Source organism: Lithobates pipiens, unplaced genomic scaffold (assembly GCF_037356315.1).
Source record: "Lithobates pipiens isolate NorthernLeopardFrog02 unplaced genomic scaffold, aLitPip1_a1.2 Scaffold_22, whole genome shotgun sequence".
Classification (NCBI taxonomy): Eukaryota; Metazoa; Chordata; class Amphibia; order Anura; family Ranidae; genus Lithobates; species Lithobates pipiens.
Genome location: NW_027507784.1, coordinates 181895698 through 181915440, shown reverse-complemented (window position 1 = coordinate 181915440; position 19743 = coordinate 181895698). Strand labels below are relative to the sequence as shown.

The 19743-nt window shown below is 42.9% G+C and overlaps 1 protein-coding gene across 2 annotated transcripts in view; it reads right to left on the bottom strand.

Moving 5' to 3' along the window:
- The window catches only part of PGAP1 (post-GPI attachment to proteins inositol deacylase 1), a 484659-nt gene that overhangs the window by 258474 nt on the left and 206442 nt on the right, over window positions 1-19743 (bottom strand). For both annotated transcript variants that reach the window (XM_077448710.1, XM_077448711.1), the window contains exons 10-11: window positions 12467-12550; window positions 4677-4723 (exon numbers count right to left, since the gene is read on the bottom strand). In XM_077448710.1, coding sequence (XP_077304836.1) covers window positions 4677-4723; window positions 12467-12550 — 131 coding nt within the window. The remainder of the gene's footprint in view (window positions 1-4676; window positions 4724-12466; window positions 12551-19743) is intronic.

The following is a 19743-nucleotide window of genomic DNA, read 5'->3' as shown; positions in this document are numbered from 1 at the left end:
GGTGACAGTGGTGCACCTTCCATCCCCTCCTCTCTCGGCCGCGGCCTGTCTGTGCGATCACGGATGTCACACAGGCACAGCCCAGCGGCCGCCTCCCCCTCCTCTCTGTTTATGTGTAAACAGGGGGAGGAGATCTGCTGAGCATGTGCCGCCTCGCTGATCTGAGGCACTGAAGAGGGGGGCAAGACTGAAGGGGGCTGCACTAAAGAGGGGACTGCACTAAAGGGGCGCTGCACTGAAGCGGGGGGTCAGACTGAATAGGGGGGCTGCACTGAAGGGGATCTGCACTGAACGGGGGCTACACCAAAGAGGGGGGCTGCACTGAATGGGGGCTACACTGAAGAGGGGGCCTGCACTGAACGGGGGGCTACACTGAAGAGGGGGGCTGCACTGAACGGGGGCTATACTGAAGAGCGGGGCTGCACTGACCAGGGGCTATATTGACAAGGGGGGTTGCAATGAACGGGGGGCTACACTGAAGAGGGAGTCTGCACTGAATGGGGGGTCTGTGTAACATGCAGGGGGTCCAGAGCTGCAGGGTGTTGTGTAATGTAAAGGGGCCCAGAGGCACAGGGGGCTGTTTAATGTAAAGGGGCCCAGAGGCACAGGGGGCTGTTTAATGTAAAGGGGCCCAGAGGCACAGGGGGCAGTTTAAAGTAAAGGAGCTCAGAGGTGCAGGGGGCTGTGTAATGTGAAGGGGTCCAGAGGTGCAGGGTGTTGTGTAATGTAAAGGGGTCCAGAGGATCAGGGTGTTGTGTAATGTAAAGGGGTCCAGAGGTGCAGGGGGCTGTGTAATGTAAATGGGCCAAGAGGCGCAGGGGGCTGTATAATGTAAATGGGCCAAGAGGCGCAGGGGGCTGTGTAATGTAAATGGGCCAAGAGGCGCAGGGGGCTGTGTAATGTAAAGGGGCCCAGAGCTGCAGGGGGCTGTGTAATGTAAAGGGGCCCAGAGCTGCAGGGGGCTGTGTAATGTAAAGGGGCCCAGAGATGCAGGGTATTGTGTAATGTAAAGGGGTCCAGAGGTGCAGGGTCTTGTGTAATGTAAAGGGGTCCAGAGGTGCAGGGTGTTGTATAATGTAAAGGGGTCCAGAGGTGCAGGGTGCTGTGTAATTTAAAGGGGCCCAGAGATGCAGGGTGCTTTGTAATGTAAAGGGGTGCAGGGAGCTGTGTAATGTAAAGGGGTCCAGAGGTGCAGGGGGCTGTGTAATGTAAAGGGGTCCAGAGGTGCAGGGGGCTGTGTAATGTAAAGGGGTCCAGGAGGGCAGGGTGCTATGTAATGTAAAGGGGTCCTGAGGTGCAGGGTGATTTGTAATGCAAGGGTGCTGTGTAATGTAAAGGGGTCCAGAGGTTCAGGGTGCTATGTATTATAAAGTGGTCCAGAAGGGCAGGGTGCTATGTAATCTAAAGGGGCCCAGAGATGCAGGGTGCTGTGTAATGTAAAGGGGCCCAGAGATGCAGGGTGCTGTGTAATGTAAAGGGGTCCAGAGATGCAGTTGTGGAGAGGGGTTACGCAGTACTGACGAAGAGAAATTGAAGGATGCGGGGGGCACAGTGGTGTATTTTTACATTTTACTGGGGGGGGGGGGGGGTGCCAGATGTAGGATCCGCCCTGAGTGCCAAATGCTCTAGGTACGCCCGTGAAGGGCCTATTCCCCTTGATCCAGGCAGTGGAGGTTAAGGTAATTGCTTTCCAGTTGTCCACTCCTGGAATGTGGACAGTGAAATCCAATTGCTTTCTTTCAAGGCAGTCAGACTTCCTTTGCCCTCTTGATGGTTGATGTATGCCACTGCCATTGCACCGCAACTGCATCATGATTGGATGTCCCTTCAGAAGGGGGTTCAGTGCTGCAGGGTCAACCAGACTGCTCAATACGTTGATGTCCTTTGGACTGTTAGGGATTGGAACAACCCTCGCTAACCTCAGAGCCCTGTGTTAGTTGTGATAACATTCCAGTGATAGGAAAGAAAGGATTTCTCCACTGTCAGGGCTAGATTGTTGATCCACCACGTAAGGCAGCATGGGCAAATAGAGGGGAAAAGCATGCTTTTTTTTTTTTCTAGGTCAACAAAATTGAGTTAGGGCCAGTTCACACCACATGCAGTCCAGTGCATTTTTTTCAGCATCAAAAATGCATGGAAAGTAGGTTATATGATTTCCAATGGCATAGTTCATACCAGTGCTTGCAGTTCCAGAAAACGTATGCAGAAAAGAATCTGGAACACATCTGGACTGTGTTTTTATGGTGTGAACTGGCCCTTAGAGAATTTTCGAATGAAACCGGGCTAATAGTAGTGCCTTGAAGGAGGCTACTATTAGGCCTAGAACTTTCATAGAGAATCGTATTGTGGGGTGTCTCTTGCATTTCAAATCTCAAGCATGAGTTCTTAGAGAAAGAACTCTTTTGGGAGAAAGACTTTCTTGGGATGTTTCCAGGATCAGACTCAAGTATTCCAAGCACCTGGAAGGCAGGAAAGCAAAATTTGTTGCAATTGATCAATCCAGCCAAAGTCCTGAATCAACTAAATTGGCCAGTGGACATTTTCTGATAGCTGGAAATGAGGTTAGTCCTTTAGAAGGTATTCATCTAGAAAGCTTGTGACCTGGATGCCATAAACTCTGAGTACTAACAGAGGGGCTAAAACCTCTGAACACTCAGGAAGCAGGTGAGTGGCCGAAGGGCAGTGTGACCAAGCGGAAGTGATTGTCTGCCACTGCGAAGCACAGAAATCGCTGATGAGGTGGGTAAAGGGAAACATGCAAATAGGCATTTTGATGTCTACAGATGCCATGTATTGGCCTTTTTCTCAAAGGGGCAATTACTGACCATACAGGATCTATGCAAAAATTTGGAATGTGAAGGAATCTGTTAACAGATTGTGGTTCCAGAATAGGAAGAACACTCTCCTTAGGCTTTGGTACCATAAACAGGTTCAAGTAGAACCCTATGAATCTGTCTTGCTGTGGTACTGGCACAACAACTCCCTGGGACAAAATAAAGCTTTAGCTGTCTAAGCTTTCAGCCATAAGATTCTGCCCATGTGAATGGAGATTAGAGCCATTCTGGAAATTTGTCTCATTACAGGTTCTGGGGCATCTACTCAAAAAAAAAGTAGAGCAGAAAACAACTGCTGTAATTCCTGTGTAACAGCACAATCCTGAAATACAGTGCCACGTTGGTTGTTTATTCCCCTAGTCCAGTTGGCTGCAGTTTGACATACTGAAATTGCAGCAAGAGCTAGTTACAAGAGCCTGCAAGGGCAAAGAGAGCCTTTAGGATGAGAGGAAGCACCTGAGTACCTTTTATGGGCTCTAGGAGGAAGTAGTGGTAAAGTACATGACCAGTGCTGTGATGCAACACCTGGTCATCCACCTGAGACCAAGCTTTGTGGGTTGAGTTCTTACAACGGTCAGAGATATAGGGTGACCCTGTCTTGCCTGTCCATGATGCTGGACAATATAAAGTCCAGGCTTTGCCCCCAAAGAAGTCATTAGGGACTGGGTTCCACAGCGATTAGTCATGGTCCTGAAACTGTATAGCACCATGCAACCAAAGGGGATTTTAGAGACTGGGTTACATAATGACGAGTCATGGCCCTGAACCTGTATAGCACTCTGCAGCTCTCAAGGATTGGTGCAAGGTTGCACTGATCCAAATACACTGTTTCTATGCTGGCATTAAAAGACAGTAGAATTAAGACTGGGGTGTATTTCTCAATAAAGATGAAAAGGTCCACCACTAGTCTAAAACGGAGGACTCACAGAATAGAGAGTAGGTTTTTAGTGGAGGTGTCCCAAGATGCATGTCCTCTAAAGCTTTGAAGTATCAAATCGATTGAATTTACATACCCTTAACTCATGGTGTATGAATACTCTGTACTGTACAATTACAACGGCATTAAACCCAAAAACAAAAATGTATTATACTGAAGCATACCAATCCTTAGATGTGGTGGCTGCAATCGTTTTTGTTTTAGACTTACTTTCCTTTCTTAAACCTGGTGATTCAGTCAGTAACACACTTCCTGTCATAGAATGCCCTCTGGATGAAGAAGTAAAGCCACCCTTTGGCAGCAGCATTATCAGTCTTTGAATAGGGTAGGGATAGATGGACTTGACTAACAAATTAAAGCTGAACTCTATCTAACACTTGTTAAGCAAGTACAGCAACAGTTTTCATCCTTTTGGGATGAAGGTTTTACAAAAATGAATAAAAATGGACCACTGTAAGCACCTCTGTCAGTGGAATATGGTTTGTCTCAACCCTCCAATGGCCTCTTTGCTGAACAGCTTGGTCTATTAAAGGAAGTTGAAAAATAACAGACTCACTGTTAGAATCACCAGGTTAAAGGAAAACAAAAACAAAACAAAAAATAAACACTCTAATGCAGCTACCATATCTAAGAATTGGAACGTTATTTTAAGCAATTACAAAGTCAACGCCAAATCAACAAGGCACCATAGCAGAAATGTAAAAAAAAAAAAAAAAAAATGTTCTGGTCCATATGGGGCACGTGGGTGTGAACTGAAGTGCATAAAAATTTTATGTCATTGTTAATGCAAGTTTTATTTATATGAAAGAAAATTTGTAGATTAAAAGCCAATTACTTTTTTTTTTTTTTTTTTTACTGTTCACCAGTGGAGCAGAGTGCAAGATATAGTTAAACCTAGAACTCACCATTTAGCTGAACCTTCTTCACAGCCAAAAATCCAACTGTTTGTGTACTGTAAAAACAAAAAAGTACTCATGTTTAATTGCTTTTATTTTTGGAATTTTGGCAGCAGACATTTTAGGATTTTTTTTTATTTGTATGCATCACCCTAGAATATGTGTGTTTAGAGTTATGCAGCGTAAAGTTTTTTTACGGATATTCCCATTTAAAAAAAAAGTGAGATTATGTGTGTGAAATTATGAGAATCGTGTAAGAGTAATCTTTCTCTGTGTACCTGGAAGTGCTTGGTTATGTGCAGTGTTTTAATATTGGTGTCAGAAAGCATATCATTCATTTTATAAAATACATGTAAATGTTTAAAATATTTTTTCAATATTTAGTCAATAGTAAATTGCTTACATTTTGCATTACACCTTCAGATCAAACAACAGGGTCTGCAGCAGATGTGGCATAACAGGTTGCATTTTTTTTTTTTTTTTTTAATTCTCAAGGTTATTGGAAATGCTCATATGAAGTTTGGGGTGGTCCAGTCAGCAGTCAGGTTTTTCTATACTTGTTTTTCTACTGGATTGTGGAAGAGCAAGTGAGCGGTCTTCGCACCTTAAAAAGGTTGATCCACAACTGATAAGGTCTAAAATGGTCCACTCTGCCCAAGAGTAAAGCTGTATATGAACACTTTCACTTTATACATTCCACCATAGACATTTTGATTTTTGTACCTAGGTTTATTTACTAGCAATTTTGACATGATTGGATAAAAGACTATGCAAAGTGTACAAATATAGGACACAACCTTGGGAACCTAAAGATCGACAACCCTCATTTACTGTATATGGGTACCTTAACTTGCCATAAATGTCTTGCAAGTATGACAAACCAAGAACAGAACATGACTTTATAAAAGATTGTACAGATAGGTCCTACATGCAGGTACACATTAACATCTTTTCCATTGCCATGCACTGTAATCTACAGTTCAGCAGTGTAACAGGAATACAAGGTTTGAGTTATCCAGCTTTTTTCTTATTTCATTTATATATTAGCAATAACTTCAGATACCATTGGCAAACAGTGTCAGTTTATTAAAAAAAATTTTTTGAATAAAGTATACAAAACCTGATTATTTGCTGAAGTTGCTGTACAGTGTATCCAGAAAGTATTCACAGCGCACATTTTGTTATGTTACAGCCTTATTCCAAAATGGATTAAATTCATTCTCTTTCCTCAAAATTCTACAAACAATTCCCCATAATGACAATGTGAAAGAAGTTTGTTTGAAATCTTTGAAAATTTATTAAAAATAAAAAATGCCATGGGCATAAATATTCACAGATTTTGCCAGGACACTCAAAATTTAGCTCAGGTGTATCCTGTTTCCACTGATCATCCTTGAGCTGTCTCTACAACTTGATTGGAGTCCACCTGTGGTAAGATCAGTTGATTGGATAGGATTTGGAAAGGCACACCTGTCTATAAATGGTCCCACCATTAACAGTGCACGTCAGAGCACAAACCAACCCACGAAGTCCAAAGAATTGTCTGTAGACCTCCGAAACAGGATTATATCGAAGGCACAGATCTGGTGAAGGGTACAGAAATATTTCTGCATTGAAGGTCCCAATGAGCACACTGGCCTCCATTATACTTAATGGAGGAAATCTTGAACCACCAGAACTCCTAGAGTGGACCGTCCGGCCAAACCGAGCAATCGGGGGAGAAGAGCCTTATTCAGGGAGGTGACCAAGAACCTGATGGTCACTCTGACAGAGCTCCAGTGTTCCTCTGTGAAGAGAGGATAACCTTCCAGAAAGTACAACCATCTCTGCAGCACTCCACCAATCACACCTGTAGGATAGCATGGCCAGACTGAAGCCAGTAAAAAGGCACAAATGACGGCCCCCTGGAGTTTGCCAAAAGGCACCTGAAGGACTCTCAGACCATGAGAAACAAAATTCTCTGGTCTGATAAAACAAAGATTGAACTCTTTGGCCTGAATGGCAAGAGTCATGTCTGGTACTGCTCATCCCCTGGACATTACCATCCCTACAGTGAAGCATGGTGATGGCAGCATCATGCTGTGGGGATGTTTTTCAGGGGCAGGAACTGGGAGACTAGCCGGGATCGAAGGAAAGATGAATGCAGCAATGTACAGAGACATCCTTAATGAAAACCTGCTCCATAACGCTCTGGACCGCAGACTGGTGCGGAAGTTTATCTTCCAACAGGACGACAAGCCAAAGTACACAGCTAAGATAACAAAGGAGTGGTTACGGGACAACTTTATGAATGTCCTTGAGTGGCCCAGCCAGAGCCCAGACTTGAACCCAATTGAACATCTCCGGAGAGATCTGAAAATGGCTGTGAACCCACGCTTTCCATCCAACCTGATGGAGCTTGAGAGGTCCTGCAAAGAAGAATGGGAGAAATTGCCCAAAACTAGGTGTGCCAAGCTTGTAGAATCATACTCAAAAAGACTTCGCTCTAACTGGTGCCAAAGGTGCTTCAACAAAGTATTTCTATTATTATACAGGATTTATATAGCGCCAACAGTTTGCGCAACGCTTTACAATGTTAGGGCAGACAGTACAATTACAATACAATTCAATACAGGTGGATCAAAGGGCCCTGCTTGTTAGAGCTTAAAATCTAGGAGGGATAGTCAAGTGATACAAAAGAGTAAAAACTGTGGGGGATGAGCCGATGAAGAAAATTAAAGTACAGATGTTAGGTGGAGGCAGGATAGGCTTCTCTAAAGAGAGAAGTTTTCAGGGATCACCTAAAAGCTAATATATATGGAGATAGTCGGGAGAAGTTCTGGAGGCACTTATGGGAGGAGGTGATAAGGGAGCTAGAGAGCAGGAGGTCTTAGGAGGAATGAAAAGGACAATTAGGTTAGTATTTTGAGACCAAGCTAGTGATGTAGCTGGGGGCAGAGTGGAGGGTGGCTTTGCAAGTTATTGCTATTATTTTGAATTTAATTTGTTGGGTGAGTGGCAGCCAATGGAGGGATTGGCTGAGAGGGGTAGCAAATGTTGAATGGTTTGTAAAAAGTGGATGAGTCTGGCAGCAGCATTCACGATGGACTGAAGAGGGGAAAGACTATGAGGAGGGAGTTTCAGTAGTCGAGCCAAGAGATAACCAGGGACTGAATCAGGAGCTTTGTGGTTTCATTGGTTAGGAAGGGACATAGTTTGGAGATGTTGCGGAAGTTGAGGTGGCAAGCTTTGGAAAGGAATTGGATGTGGGGCCAAAAGGAGAGTTCAGAGTCCAGGATAACACCTAGGACCCTGGCATGTAGGGATGGGTGGATATGTCCGGGAAGAGGCACGTGAAGGGGGAAATATGATCTCACCTTTGCACAAGTTGAGTTTGAGGAAGCGCTGTGACATCCATACCGATATGTCTGTTAGTAAGTTAGTGATGCTGAGGAGACTAATGGAGTGAGCTGAGGGGTGGAGAGATAGATTTGAGTGTCATCAGTGTAGAAATGATAGAAAGAGGAGCCTGGGGTCACCTCAGAAGTGGCCCTGGCAAGGAGGAGAAGGATTTGGACTATCTCGGTACCTCAAGGACATAAACAAGAGTATATATTTTTTTTAAATACAATTTAATAATGTATAACCTTGGGGGACTCCGACGGAGAAAGGAAGAGGAGAGAAGAAAGTAGAATTGTGACACTAAAAGGTGTGGTGGGATAGGTAGGATGAGAGCCATCAAAGAACACAGTCACAGAAACCGAGGGAGAGTTTATTGAGGAGGAGGGGGCGGTCAAACGTAGCCGAAAGGTCCAGAAGTAGGAGCAACTGCTGTGAATAATTACCGTATTTATCGGCGTATAACATGCACCTTTTCCCCCTTAAAATCAGGGGAAAATCGTGGGTGCGTGTTATACGCCGATCCCCCGCCGATTGTGAGCTTATCTGCTTTTTCAGCTGTTCTCTGCAGCACTTGGCAATTCTCAGCGGCTAAAAGCTGCCGAGAATGGCCGAGTGCGGCCGAAAATAGCCAAAAGCCGCCGAGAGCTACTGAGATACACAGGACATCCGCTCTGTATCTCGGCAGCACCATTTTTAAACGGCAAGCCTGCCACGACACCGGCAAGGCTGCAAATGACTGACAAGGCTGCAATGCAAGGCTGCAAATGACTGACAAGGCTGCAATACAAGGCTGCAAATGACTGACAAGGCTGCAATGCAAGGCTGCAAATGACTGACAAGGCTGCAAATGACACTGACAAGGCTGCATTGATGGGCATTTAAAAGTTTTTTTCCTTAACTACTTTCAGACCGGACCATTTTGCTGGTAAATGACCAGAGGTCTTTTTACAATTTGGCACTGCGCTGTTTTAACTGGTAATTGCGCGGTCATGCAATGTTGTACCCAAACAAAATTTGCGTCCTTTTCTTCCCACAAATAGAGCTTTCTTTTGATGGTATTTGATTGCCTCTGCGATTTTTATTTTTTGCGATATAAACGTAAAAAGACCGAAAATTTTGAAAAAAAATGATATTTTCTACTTTTTGTTATTAGAAAAATCCAATAAACTCAATTTTAGTCATACATTTAGGCCAAAATGTATTCAGCCACATGTCTTTGGTAAAAAAAAAAGTCAATAATTGTATATTTATTGGTTTGCGCAAAAGTTGTCACATCTACAAACTAAGGTACGTTTTCTGGAATTTACGCAGCTTTTAGTTTACGACTGCCTATCTCATTTCTTGAGGTGCTAAAATGGCAGGGCAGTACAAAACCCCCCCAAATGACCCCATTTTGGAAAGTAGACACCCTAAGGAAATTGATAAGTGGCATGTTGAGCCCATTGAATATTTTATTTTTTTGCCTCAAGCGATTGAATAATGACAAAAAAAAAATATTTTTTTTTTTTTTACACAAAGTTGTCACTAAATGATATATTGCTCACACATGCCATGGTTATATGTGGAATTGTACCCCAAAATACATTCTGCTTCTCCTGAGTACGGGGATACCACATGTGGTCGACTTTTTGGAAGCCTAGCCGCGTACGGGGCCCCGAAAGCCAAGCACCGTCTTCAGGATTTCTAAGGGCGTAAATTTTTGATTTCACTTCTCACTACCTATTACAGTTTTGAAGGCCATAAAATGCCAAGATGGCACAAAACCCCCACAAATGACCCCATTTTAGAAAGTAGACACCCCAAGCTATTTGCTGAGAGGCATGTTGAGTCCATGGAATATTTTATATTTTGCCACAAGTTGCGGGAAAATTACAAACTTTTTTTTTTTTTTTCACAAAGTTGTCACTAAATGATATATTGCTCACGCATGCCATGGGCATATGTGAAATGACACCCCAAAATAAATTCTGCTGCTTCTCCTGAGTACGGGGATACCACATATGTGGGACTTTTTGGGAGCCTAGCCGCGTACGGGGCCCCGAAAACCAGGCACCGCCTTCAGGCTTTCTAAGGGCGTTACAGTTTTGAAGGCCATAAAATGCCAAGATGGCACAAACCCCCCCCAAATGACCCCATTTTGGAAAGTAGACACCCCTAAATTTAGGGGTACACTAGTGAGACTAGGTAATAAATGGCGGGTGCCCTGAAACTATAAAAAAATAACTAACCAACCAGCGTCACCTGTAACAGTTATATGGTGATCACTGGTGAAAGGGTTAACTAGGGGGCAATCAGGGGGCTTTATGCGGTAGTATATGGGGGTCCCTGGCGCTATAAAAAGCTGCGGCGAACCTAAATACCTACCTGCCTAACTAGCGTCACCTGTGACACTAATACAGCGATCAGAAAAACGATCGCTTATTAGGCTGGGTTCACACTGGAGCGATGCGGGAACGCCACGAATCCGCGGCGGGTTCCCGCATCGCATGCCTCCCGGCGGCAGTTCACACTGCCCTATGCGAACTGCTGGGAGTGTCAGTGAAATGTTAACGACACCCCCAGATCAGTTCGCATATCGCAGTGCGATCTGCAAACTCGGATCGCATGGTGTGAACACCCATGCGATCCGATTTTGCTGCGGGCCAAAAAAAAGGTCCCGTGCGAATTTGCGGCGGGTGCGGCGGGTGCGATGCGAATTCAGCCATACTATCTGTATGGCTGAACTCGAATCGCACAGAGATCGGATGTGATTTGCACTGCAGTGCGGTGCGAATCACATTCGTTCTCATAAACCGCTGCAATGTGAACCCAGCCTTAGTGACACTGGCGACGGGGGGTGATCACGGGGTTAAACCTTTATTGGTGGGGTTAGGGGGGTACATTAGAACTAAAGGGGGCTAACCCTAACTGCCCTAACAGTTATTACAGTCACAAATGACACCAATGCAAAAAAAAAAAAAAATGACATTGGTGTCACTGTGACTGGGGGGCAGGGGTAATTGGGGGGGTGATCGGGGGGGTGTGAGTGTGCCTGGCATGTTCTACTGTGTAGTGTCGTGTTGGTGCAACTCACCGATCCTCTCTCCTCGGTGTCGGAACGAAAAATACCGACACGGAGGAGAGATTACATCACTTCCTCTCCTGTGTTTACATTACAGGAGAGGAAGTGATGTCACGGAGCATTTTCATTCGTCGGGAGCGATCGCGAGGGGGTGGCCATGAATGAATGGCCGTCCCCTCGTCCGGGATCGCTCCCGAACGAATACCGACCGCCGCAGGCACCGGGCGGGGGCCCGATCGGGCCCCCGACCCGCGGGCAGGCAAGGACGTACATGTAAGCCCTTATGCCTGCCCGTGCCATTCTGTCGACGTACATCGTCATGCGGCGGTCGGGAAGTGGTTAAACTTCCCTCCTAAAAGTTTTTTTCTTTAAAATTCCCTGCTAAACTTGGGGTGCGTGTTATACGCTAATACAGTATGTACATGTGATTATTTTCATTTTTTATTTTTAATAAAATTTGCAATGATTTCAAACAAAGTTAAGCGCCATGAATACTTTCCGGATGCACTGTATCTGTCAAATCTGCTGCAACACTTCTAATCTTCTTCCATAGCCTGTCAATTCTATACAAGTTTCAATTCTGTCAAATATACAAGCGCTGTCAAATTTTCCACAGAGCTTGTTACCACGCATCATGCTGGCCCATGGACCAACCAAAGTTGGCCATACACATTTAAATATTAGAAAATGAACTGACAACCAAAATAACTTGTATTCTTATTTGTGACATGCAGACATACTTTGCATTCCATGTCCTAAAAGCGTAGTCTGAGAGCTGTGGTAGCAGGCTTATCTCTGCACTGTGAATATAGAACAAAGGGAAATCTGAAAAAAAATTTTACCTAAAGCTGGCCATGAACATTGATGAACGGTTGGATGTGCATGCATGACTGTCCCTGTCACAATGTGCTGTGGCTCAACTTCTACCCCAAGTTGGAGCGCACTGACTGCACTATTAATAGGAAATGGAAGTGGAGATGCATTCTGAAAACCCTAGCATCAACTTGATCTTGCGGAAATCAACAGCAACAAATAGATCTGGCCAATTGTGTTGATTTTAAAGGCTATCCAGTTTGTCATATAAATGAGCTGAAAATTGCCAGATTTGGTGACTCATCTTATATTGGCCATATCTTTTTAAAAAGCTATTTTTTGCCAAATAGAAATGTTTCTAAGTTATTGGTAACATGGGTAACAGTTACTCTTCCAGTAACTATGGTGAATTAATAAATGTTTCTTGATTTTACAGCAAACTACAAAATACATTATATGCGATTATAAAATGCCTGAATGAAATTAAATAAACAATGCATTCGAGTTTTCTCAATAATTGGTATTTGAATAGTAAAACCCTTACCAAGTGTGTGCTTCGGCAATGAAAATGACTATGAACATTTCTTTTATCTAGAAGAGGAAAGGCGAAATAGGTTTCACTGCACGCCTGTTAGGGGAAAAAAAAAAAACACACAGGTAAGGGACTAGCATTAGCATTCAGCAAAATTTTTTAAAACATACTGCAGTAGCCTGGCCATTAATGTCTCCATAATAACAAGCAAAGCTTTTATGTTTGAGAATTACTTGCATTTATTGAGCCATTTTTGAGGAGTGTCTTGGACAGTCAGGGGCTCATATTAACTGCACAGTGAAAAAAGAGTCATGAGCAAGGTTGGTCTTTCACTGTGCTGTGGAGACCAGTGAAAGATACAAAGTACTGTCTATGTACTGGGTTAACACTGGGCAAAAAATTACCATTTCGCATTAGGCCATGTTCACACTAATCTGATACAAAAGTCGCACGACTTTTGATTCGCCTTCCATGCGACTTTAATGAACAGGATCCGATTTTGATCAGACTTTGAGATAAGTGCGACTTATCCTTTGACCAATCAAAACAATTACTTTGGTTCTAGTATGAATGAAACCTCACGCCATTTTTTTTTTACAAATGGTGTGGAGTCCCTCTTTGGGTCCTTTGGCCCTTAGGGGTCTGGCATGGATCTTGAGGGGGAACGCCCACCAAAAACATTTTTTTTTTAAAAAGCGTGGGGTCTGGTATAGATTTTAAGAAAAACTCCATGGGAACATGCATTTCTTTATTTCCTCCACCCCTGATACATTTTGCATTGCTAACATTGCATCTGAGCACAAGTTGCATATCGCAAGTCGGAACAGTTAAGACGCTGATCCGACTTGGATGCGACTTTCATTCAATTCAATCGGCTGAAATCACTCCCGTCGGACAAAATTAGTGTCAAACTGACACAAGTCGGACCAGTTAAGACGGCTCTCTCATAGCGAACCACTGATTTTGACATGTCATGCGGCTTGTGCTCTCGAAGTTGGATCGCTTGTCGCATCAGTGCGAACCATCCCTTATAAACCACAACTACCCATTTAAAACATTAACAGATCTAACCAGTATTGCATTCATATCTGGTAGGAAGGAGATGTTCATTTCATTCTCACAAAGAAATTATCCTAGCATTATGTATAGAACGATGAAATTTAATTTACTTTCTAAGCACGCAAAGTGCTGTAATTTCTTGCACAGGCTCATCTTACAAGCATTGATAGATTTAATTAACACATTTCTCTGGATGTATTTAACTAAAGATTGTAGGAAAAAAATTACAATACAGTCGGGGTGCGGTGTCTTCACTAGTCTCATGATTCGATTACGATTATCCTGTCCACTATTTGATTTGATTCTACCATGCATCAGGATTACTGCGCAAGTGCGCATGGTTCAAAACTTTTTATCCAAAAATTCAAGCAGTCAGAAAAATTAAGAGGGATGGCTGGAATCAGAGGCAGAGGGGTGGCTGGGATCAGGCAGAGGGATAGGTGGGATGAGTGGCGGTGGGATCAGAGGCAGAGGGATAGGTGGGATCAGAAGCAGAAAGGTGATGGTTGTGGAGGGATGGAATCAGTGACACTGGCACTCACATGCTCTCAGTGTCAGTTGATACCCCCTCCTCCATGCTGCTCAGTGTGTTTTCCCCTTTCTAGTGCCTCCATGATTCACCTTGTAGTTCTCTCCCTAGCTCTTAGTGTGCAGGCTCTTTTGTCTAATGTGCAGAATTCTGAAGTTATATGGCATGACTTCCTTTTATTTACTGTATAATTTTTGATACCATACAATATTATGTGCATGTGTGTTTTTGTTTTGTCTTTGAAAAATTAACAAAAAAATAAGTTTACCCCAAAAAAAAAAAAAAAAAATAAAAAAAAAAAAAAAAAAAAACACACAAGACATTAATTTGTCAATACATGATTATTATTACTATGGGCTGTGGATTAATATTGGGCATGATGGAAGGATATCCTGTAATCCTTCAACTTGATTGTTACAAAGGTAATTGTGTACATTAAAATGACAGTTGCCTTTATAGCCAAGTGGCATTTACATCATTAAAGTATAACTAAAAGCAAATACGTTTTTTTAGATTTGAATAGAATGGGGTGGGATTAGAACTGTCACTTTTTGTTTTTGTTTTACTGCGGTATATGTCCTCGTTAGGAAGGTTCACGCTCTCCAACTGTTCTGATCACCAATATCACTGGAAATAAAAGTGAGGGTAAACCTAAAATTTTGAATGGTCACCAGAGCTGGAAGAGTGTGGAAATCTTTCAATGGGGATGCACGTTCCAATGAAAACAATCTTAAGCTGGATGTACTGTTCATTTTGCCTTTGTTCAGCCTGATGATCCACACAAACAAGGTGGGTGGTGGAATCCTGCCTTGCCCCTCGCTAGGACATTGTGTGGTTGATTTACTAAATCTGGTGCAGTTCTTCATGGTAGCCATAGCCAATCAGCTTCTAACTTCAGTTTGTTCAATTAAGCTTTAACAAAAAAGCCTGGAAGCCGATTCGTTTCCATGCAGATTAAGCCCTGTATTCTGACAGCATTACAGCCACTGATCGAGAAAAGTTTTCCAACTTGTCAGTTTGAGAGAAGCCGATCAAATTATCCACTTCTTTTCGAGGGAGGACTGCCACCACTCACTGGTGAAAATTAAGTCAATCCCTGTTGAACCTGCCAAATTTTAACCAGTGTATAGCCCGCTTACGGGGTAATTTTACATACAAAAAGGAAAAATATTCTCACTTCCTGTTCAGATGATAGGAAGTGACATACAAAACATAGCATAAGCATCACCCAGATCCAATGCAAACATACTGTCCAATGCTATAAAAATAGATCTAATGAAATGAAGATTCAAATTATTTGTGATTTTATTTGGCTGGAGCTACACTTGCAACACTGTTCCCCAAAAAGGTCCTTTGTTTCCCACAAATAGAGCTTTCTTTTGGTGGTATTTGATCACCTTTGCAGGGTTTTATTTTTTGCGCTACAAACAAAAAAAGATCTTTACTTTTTGCTATAAAACATACCCAATAAAGGAAAAAAAAAAAAAACTTAAAAAAAATCTAATTTCTTTATCAAGTTAGGCCAATATCTATTCTGCTACATATTTTTTGTAAAAAAGAAAAAGAGAAAAAAGTCCCAATAAGCGTATACTGGTTTGTGTAAAAGTTATAGTGTCTACAAACTATGGGATATATTTTTGGAATTATAAAAAAAAAAAGTAATGACGGCAATCAGCGACTTACAGCGGGACTGCGACATTGCAGCAAACAAATCAGACGCCCAACTGACATGAATGCAGTGATCAGTGCTAAAAAATATGCACTGTCACTGTACTAATGACACTCGCTGGCAAGGGGTTAACATCGGGGGAGCTCAAAGGGTTAAATGCGTTTCCGGGGAGTGCTTACTATGTGTGGGGAGTGTTTTCACTGTGGGAAGGCAGAGATCTGTGTTCCTGCTTAGCAGACCGACACAGGATCACAGCCTTCCCTTGTCACAGAACGGCAATCTGCCTTGTTTACCTCGTCTCCGCAACGATCAGCGGGTCCTGGCAGACATCACGTCCACCAGACCCACTAATTGGATCCCGATGTATCAAATTACAGCGGGAACAGGTCGCCAGCAGCACACATGCGCGTCCCATACCCAGAAGTGCAGGATCACGCATAAAATAAATAAAACCCAGTGGTGATTAACCAGATCAATCACGCATAAAATAAAATAAACTGTAGTGATTAACCAGATGCCAATCACCCCATCCACATTTACTGTGGTAGGGCGGTCATTCTGCCACCGTAAATGTGGCCGGGTGGTTGGCATCTGGTTAAATACAAAAAAACCCGAAAATTATGGGGGGGGGGGGGAGGTTTCCTTGTTTGTTATAAAATTTAGCAAAATAATCTTTCTTCATAAATTTAGGTCAAAATGTATTCTGTTACATTTCCTTGGTGAAAATAACCCAAATCAGTGTTTATTATTTAGGACAGTAAAAATATCCCTGAATTACCACTTTTTTGGAAAGTAGACAGTCCACGGTAATAAGAGGCATGACGGAACGTCCCCCACACTCCGTGCTTCCGTCAGTATACCGCTTCCTAAGTCCTGGAACACAAGTCCAATGGATCTGGCTATAGGAACTCCCAAGAAATGGACAACACCAGTCTTGAAGTACACCTTTTATTTGAGATCTCCCACAAATATATACAGTAGGATGACTAAAACCTAACTACGTTGACGCGTCATGGAAGCTCTAATCGACTACGAAAATACGTCAACGTGTGTGAAAGCTGTCGACGCGTCACCTCGCGGGTAAATGGCGGTAATGGCGGCGGCGGCTGCTGCTCCTGGGAATGGGGAAAAAAGTTTCGGTGCAGCAGGAAAAGCCAGACCACGACTTTCAAAGGTATGGGAATTCTTTAAACAGAGGCCAGATAAAATGGTCCTTTGTTCCCTCTGCAAAACCGAAATGGTGTACCACGGCAGCACTACTGCGATGCACGAGCACTTCAGAAGAAAACATCCTGGCGCTCTATGGCCTCAAACGGACGAGCCATCTTTGTAAGTACTTACTAGTATTTTTTTTTGTTTTGGGAGACAATGGGAGTAATTTGTGGTCAATTAATATATGCTGCTACTGCTAGTAATTATTACGGATGATACATCATTATTAGTGCATGCTCAGGGGGTACATATTTGTTGCTGTGCTTTGCTAATATTTTTTTTGTAGTGGCCATCTCATGTTTTTTTAAATGTTTCACAAGGCACTTTTTGCACTGCAGCCCTCAGTGTCTTGCTGATCTGGGGGTCCCTCAGGGCATGGTTGACATTGACAACTAACTGCAATCAATGTATGACCAGCACACCTGAGAGAAGAGATGCCATGCTTTTCTTTCAATACACAGAGCAGCAACAATATAGTATTAATTTATTGCAGACATTTACTACCCTACCCGCACCCTCTTTGAAATACACAGTACATTATTAGCATTGAGCATTCATGTTGGTTAAACTTGGTTCAGGTTCCTAAATGTTAAATTATTATTGTGTGTCTTTTGTTTTTTTTCTCAGGAAGAGGCAAAGCTGTGTATAGGAGTTCTTCTTCCAAAAAAAGGATGTCACTGTTTGCACACCCCAAATGGTTGTGGCATATACCAATAGCATACTCAACATGATTGTAAAAGATATGAGACCTCTTTCTATTGTAGACGGTCAAGGATTTCGTGAGATGATCAACACGTTTTACCCAGGATACATACTTCCCTCCAGGTCCCATTTCACTAAGCTGATGGAGAAGAAATATGAGGAGAATTTTGAAAGATTGAAAGCGTCACTCATATATGTGAAATCAAAAATAGATCTCACCACAGACACATGGACCAGTATTGCCACAGATGCATACTTGGGCGTCACATGCCACTTCATCAATGAAGACTGGAATCTTACATCGTACAATCTGACCACTTTGCCACTTGAAGATCGGCACACAGCTGAAAACATTGCTAACTGGGTGGACAAAGCAGCTGAAAAGTTTGAGATATCCATGACCAATGTAAATGTAGTTGTCCATGATAACGCTGCAAATGTTGTCGCTGCTCTGCATATTTTGGAAGAAAAGCATGGCATCTCTTCTCTCAGGTGTGCTGGTCATACATTGCAGTTAGTTGTCAACCATGCCCTGAGGGATCCCCAGATCAGCAAGAACCCGAGGGCTGCAAAGTGCCTTGTGGAACATTTAAAAAAAAGTGAGCTGGCCACTACAAAGCTTAAAGCAAAGCAGCAACAAATGGGTACCCCTGAGCATGCACTAATAAATGATGTATCCGTAAGATGGAACAGTACTTTACACATGATCAGCCGCCTGCTTGAACAGAGGTGGCCTGTGACTGCAACTCTTTCCGATCCTGATGTCACACCACGAGGGAAGCGCTTCCTGGATTTAAAACATGATCAGTGGAGCTTACTTGAGGAAGTGGAACAAGTCCTGAAGCCATTTGAGTGTGCTACTGTTTTCTTGAGTGGAGAGTCCTATGTGACTGCTTCCGCTCTACCTCCTCTGGTAAAGGGCCTCCAGAAACCCATACAGTGCACAATTTGTGAGACAGCAGCAGTCAAAGCATTCCAAAGTGTTGGTGCACAGGAGATGACATCAAGATGGGAGCAGGAAACTAAATTCAGAGATGATGGTGGAAAAAATATATATATGTCTTGTTGCAGCAGCCGTGGACCCCAGATTCCACAAACTAAAATTCCTGCCAGCAGAGGACAGTTTAAAAGTTCACCTCAAGGTCCAAGCTCTTGCTCTTGAAGTGAAAAGAAGATATGAGTAAGAGCAAACGCAACATCGATGTGAGGAACAACGGTCAGCCAGTGCAGACATGAAACTTTCTGAGAAGAGGCAAGTGTCTCTGTTAGACACTTTGCTCGGTTCTTCAGATTCAGATGACCACCACAGTAATGGCGAGGATGACATACCTGGTCACATCCAAGATCAAGAAACCCACAGTAAAATATAGCATTGCAAAGGAGTAACACAGGCCCCCAACCTTTTGCACGCATACACTGTTCTTGTTGGGCTGTATTGGTGTATTTATGTTGAGATGGCTCATGGCTGCCTTCAGTGTATTGGCCATTATTTTTGCACAGCCACAATGTTGAGCAGTGCTTTTGTTGGGCTGGTTCCTTGCTTTCTTCCTTGAAAACTGTTACCTCCTCAGGTATGTTTTACATTACAATTACAAGTAACACACCACAAAAATACTGCTCAATCGACTCTACAATAACACTATGTAAGTAATAATGATTACAATTACATAGTGTTATTGTATGTTGACCAGCATTTTTGTGGTGTTAAACAACAACAGTTTAGGTCAAGAGGCATAATGCCATATAAATTCTGCCTAACACTTTGCAAAAGATGCATTCTGAAGGCATTATGTCTGGTAGAGTAGTAAGGTTACCACACAGCATAATGCCTTCTGAATTCATCTTTTGCAAAGTGTTAGGCAGAATTTAAATGGCATTTTCATGCTTCATGCCCTAAAGCGTTACGTTTTATTTTTTGGCACTTTGGCAGCAGTTTAGACTTCAGACTCAGAGCAGCAGTGCTTTTGTTGGATATGGCTCCTTCTTGAAAACTATGTTCCCTCCTCAGGTATGTTTAACATTACAATTACACACAGTAAGTAACACACCACAAAAATACTGCTCAATCAATACTCTACAATAACACTATGTAATGAATGATTACAATTACATAGTGTT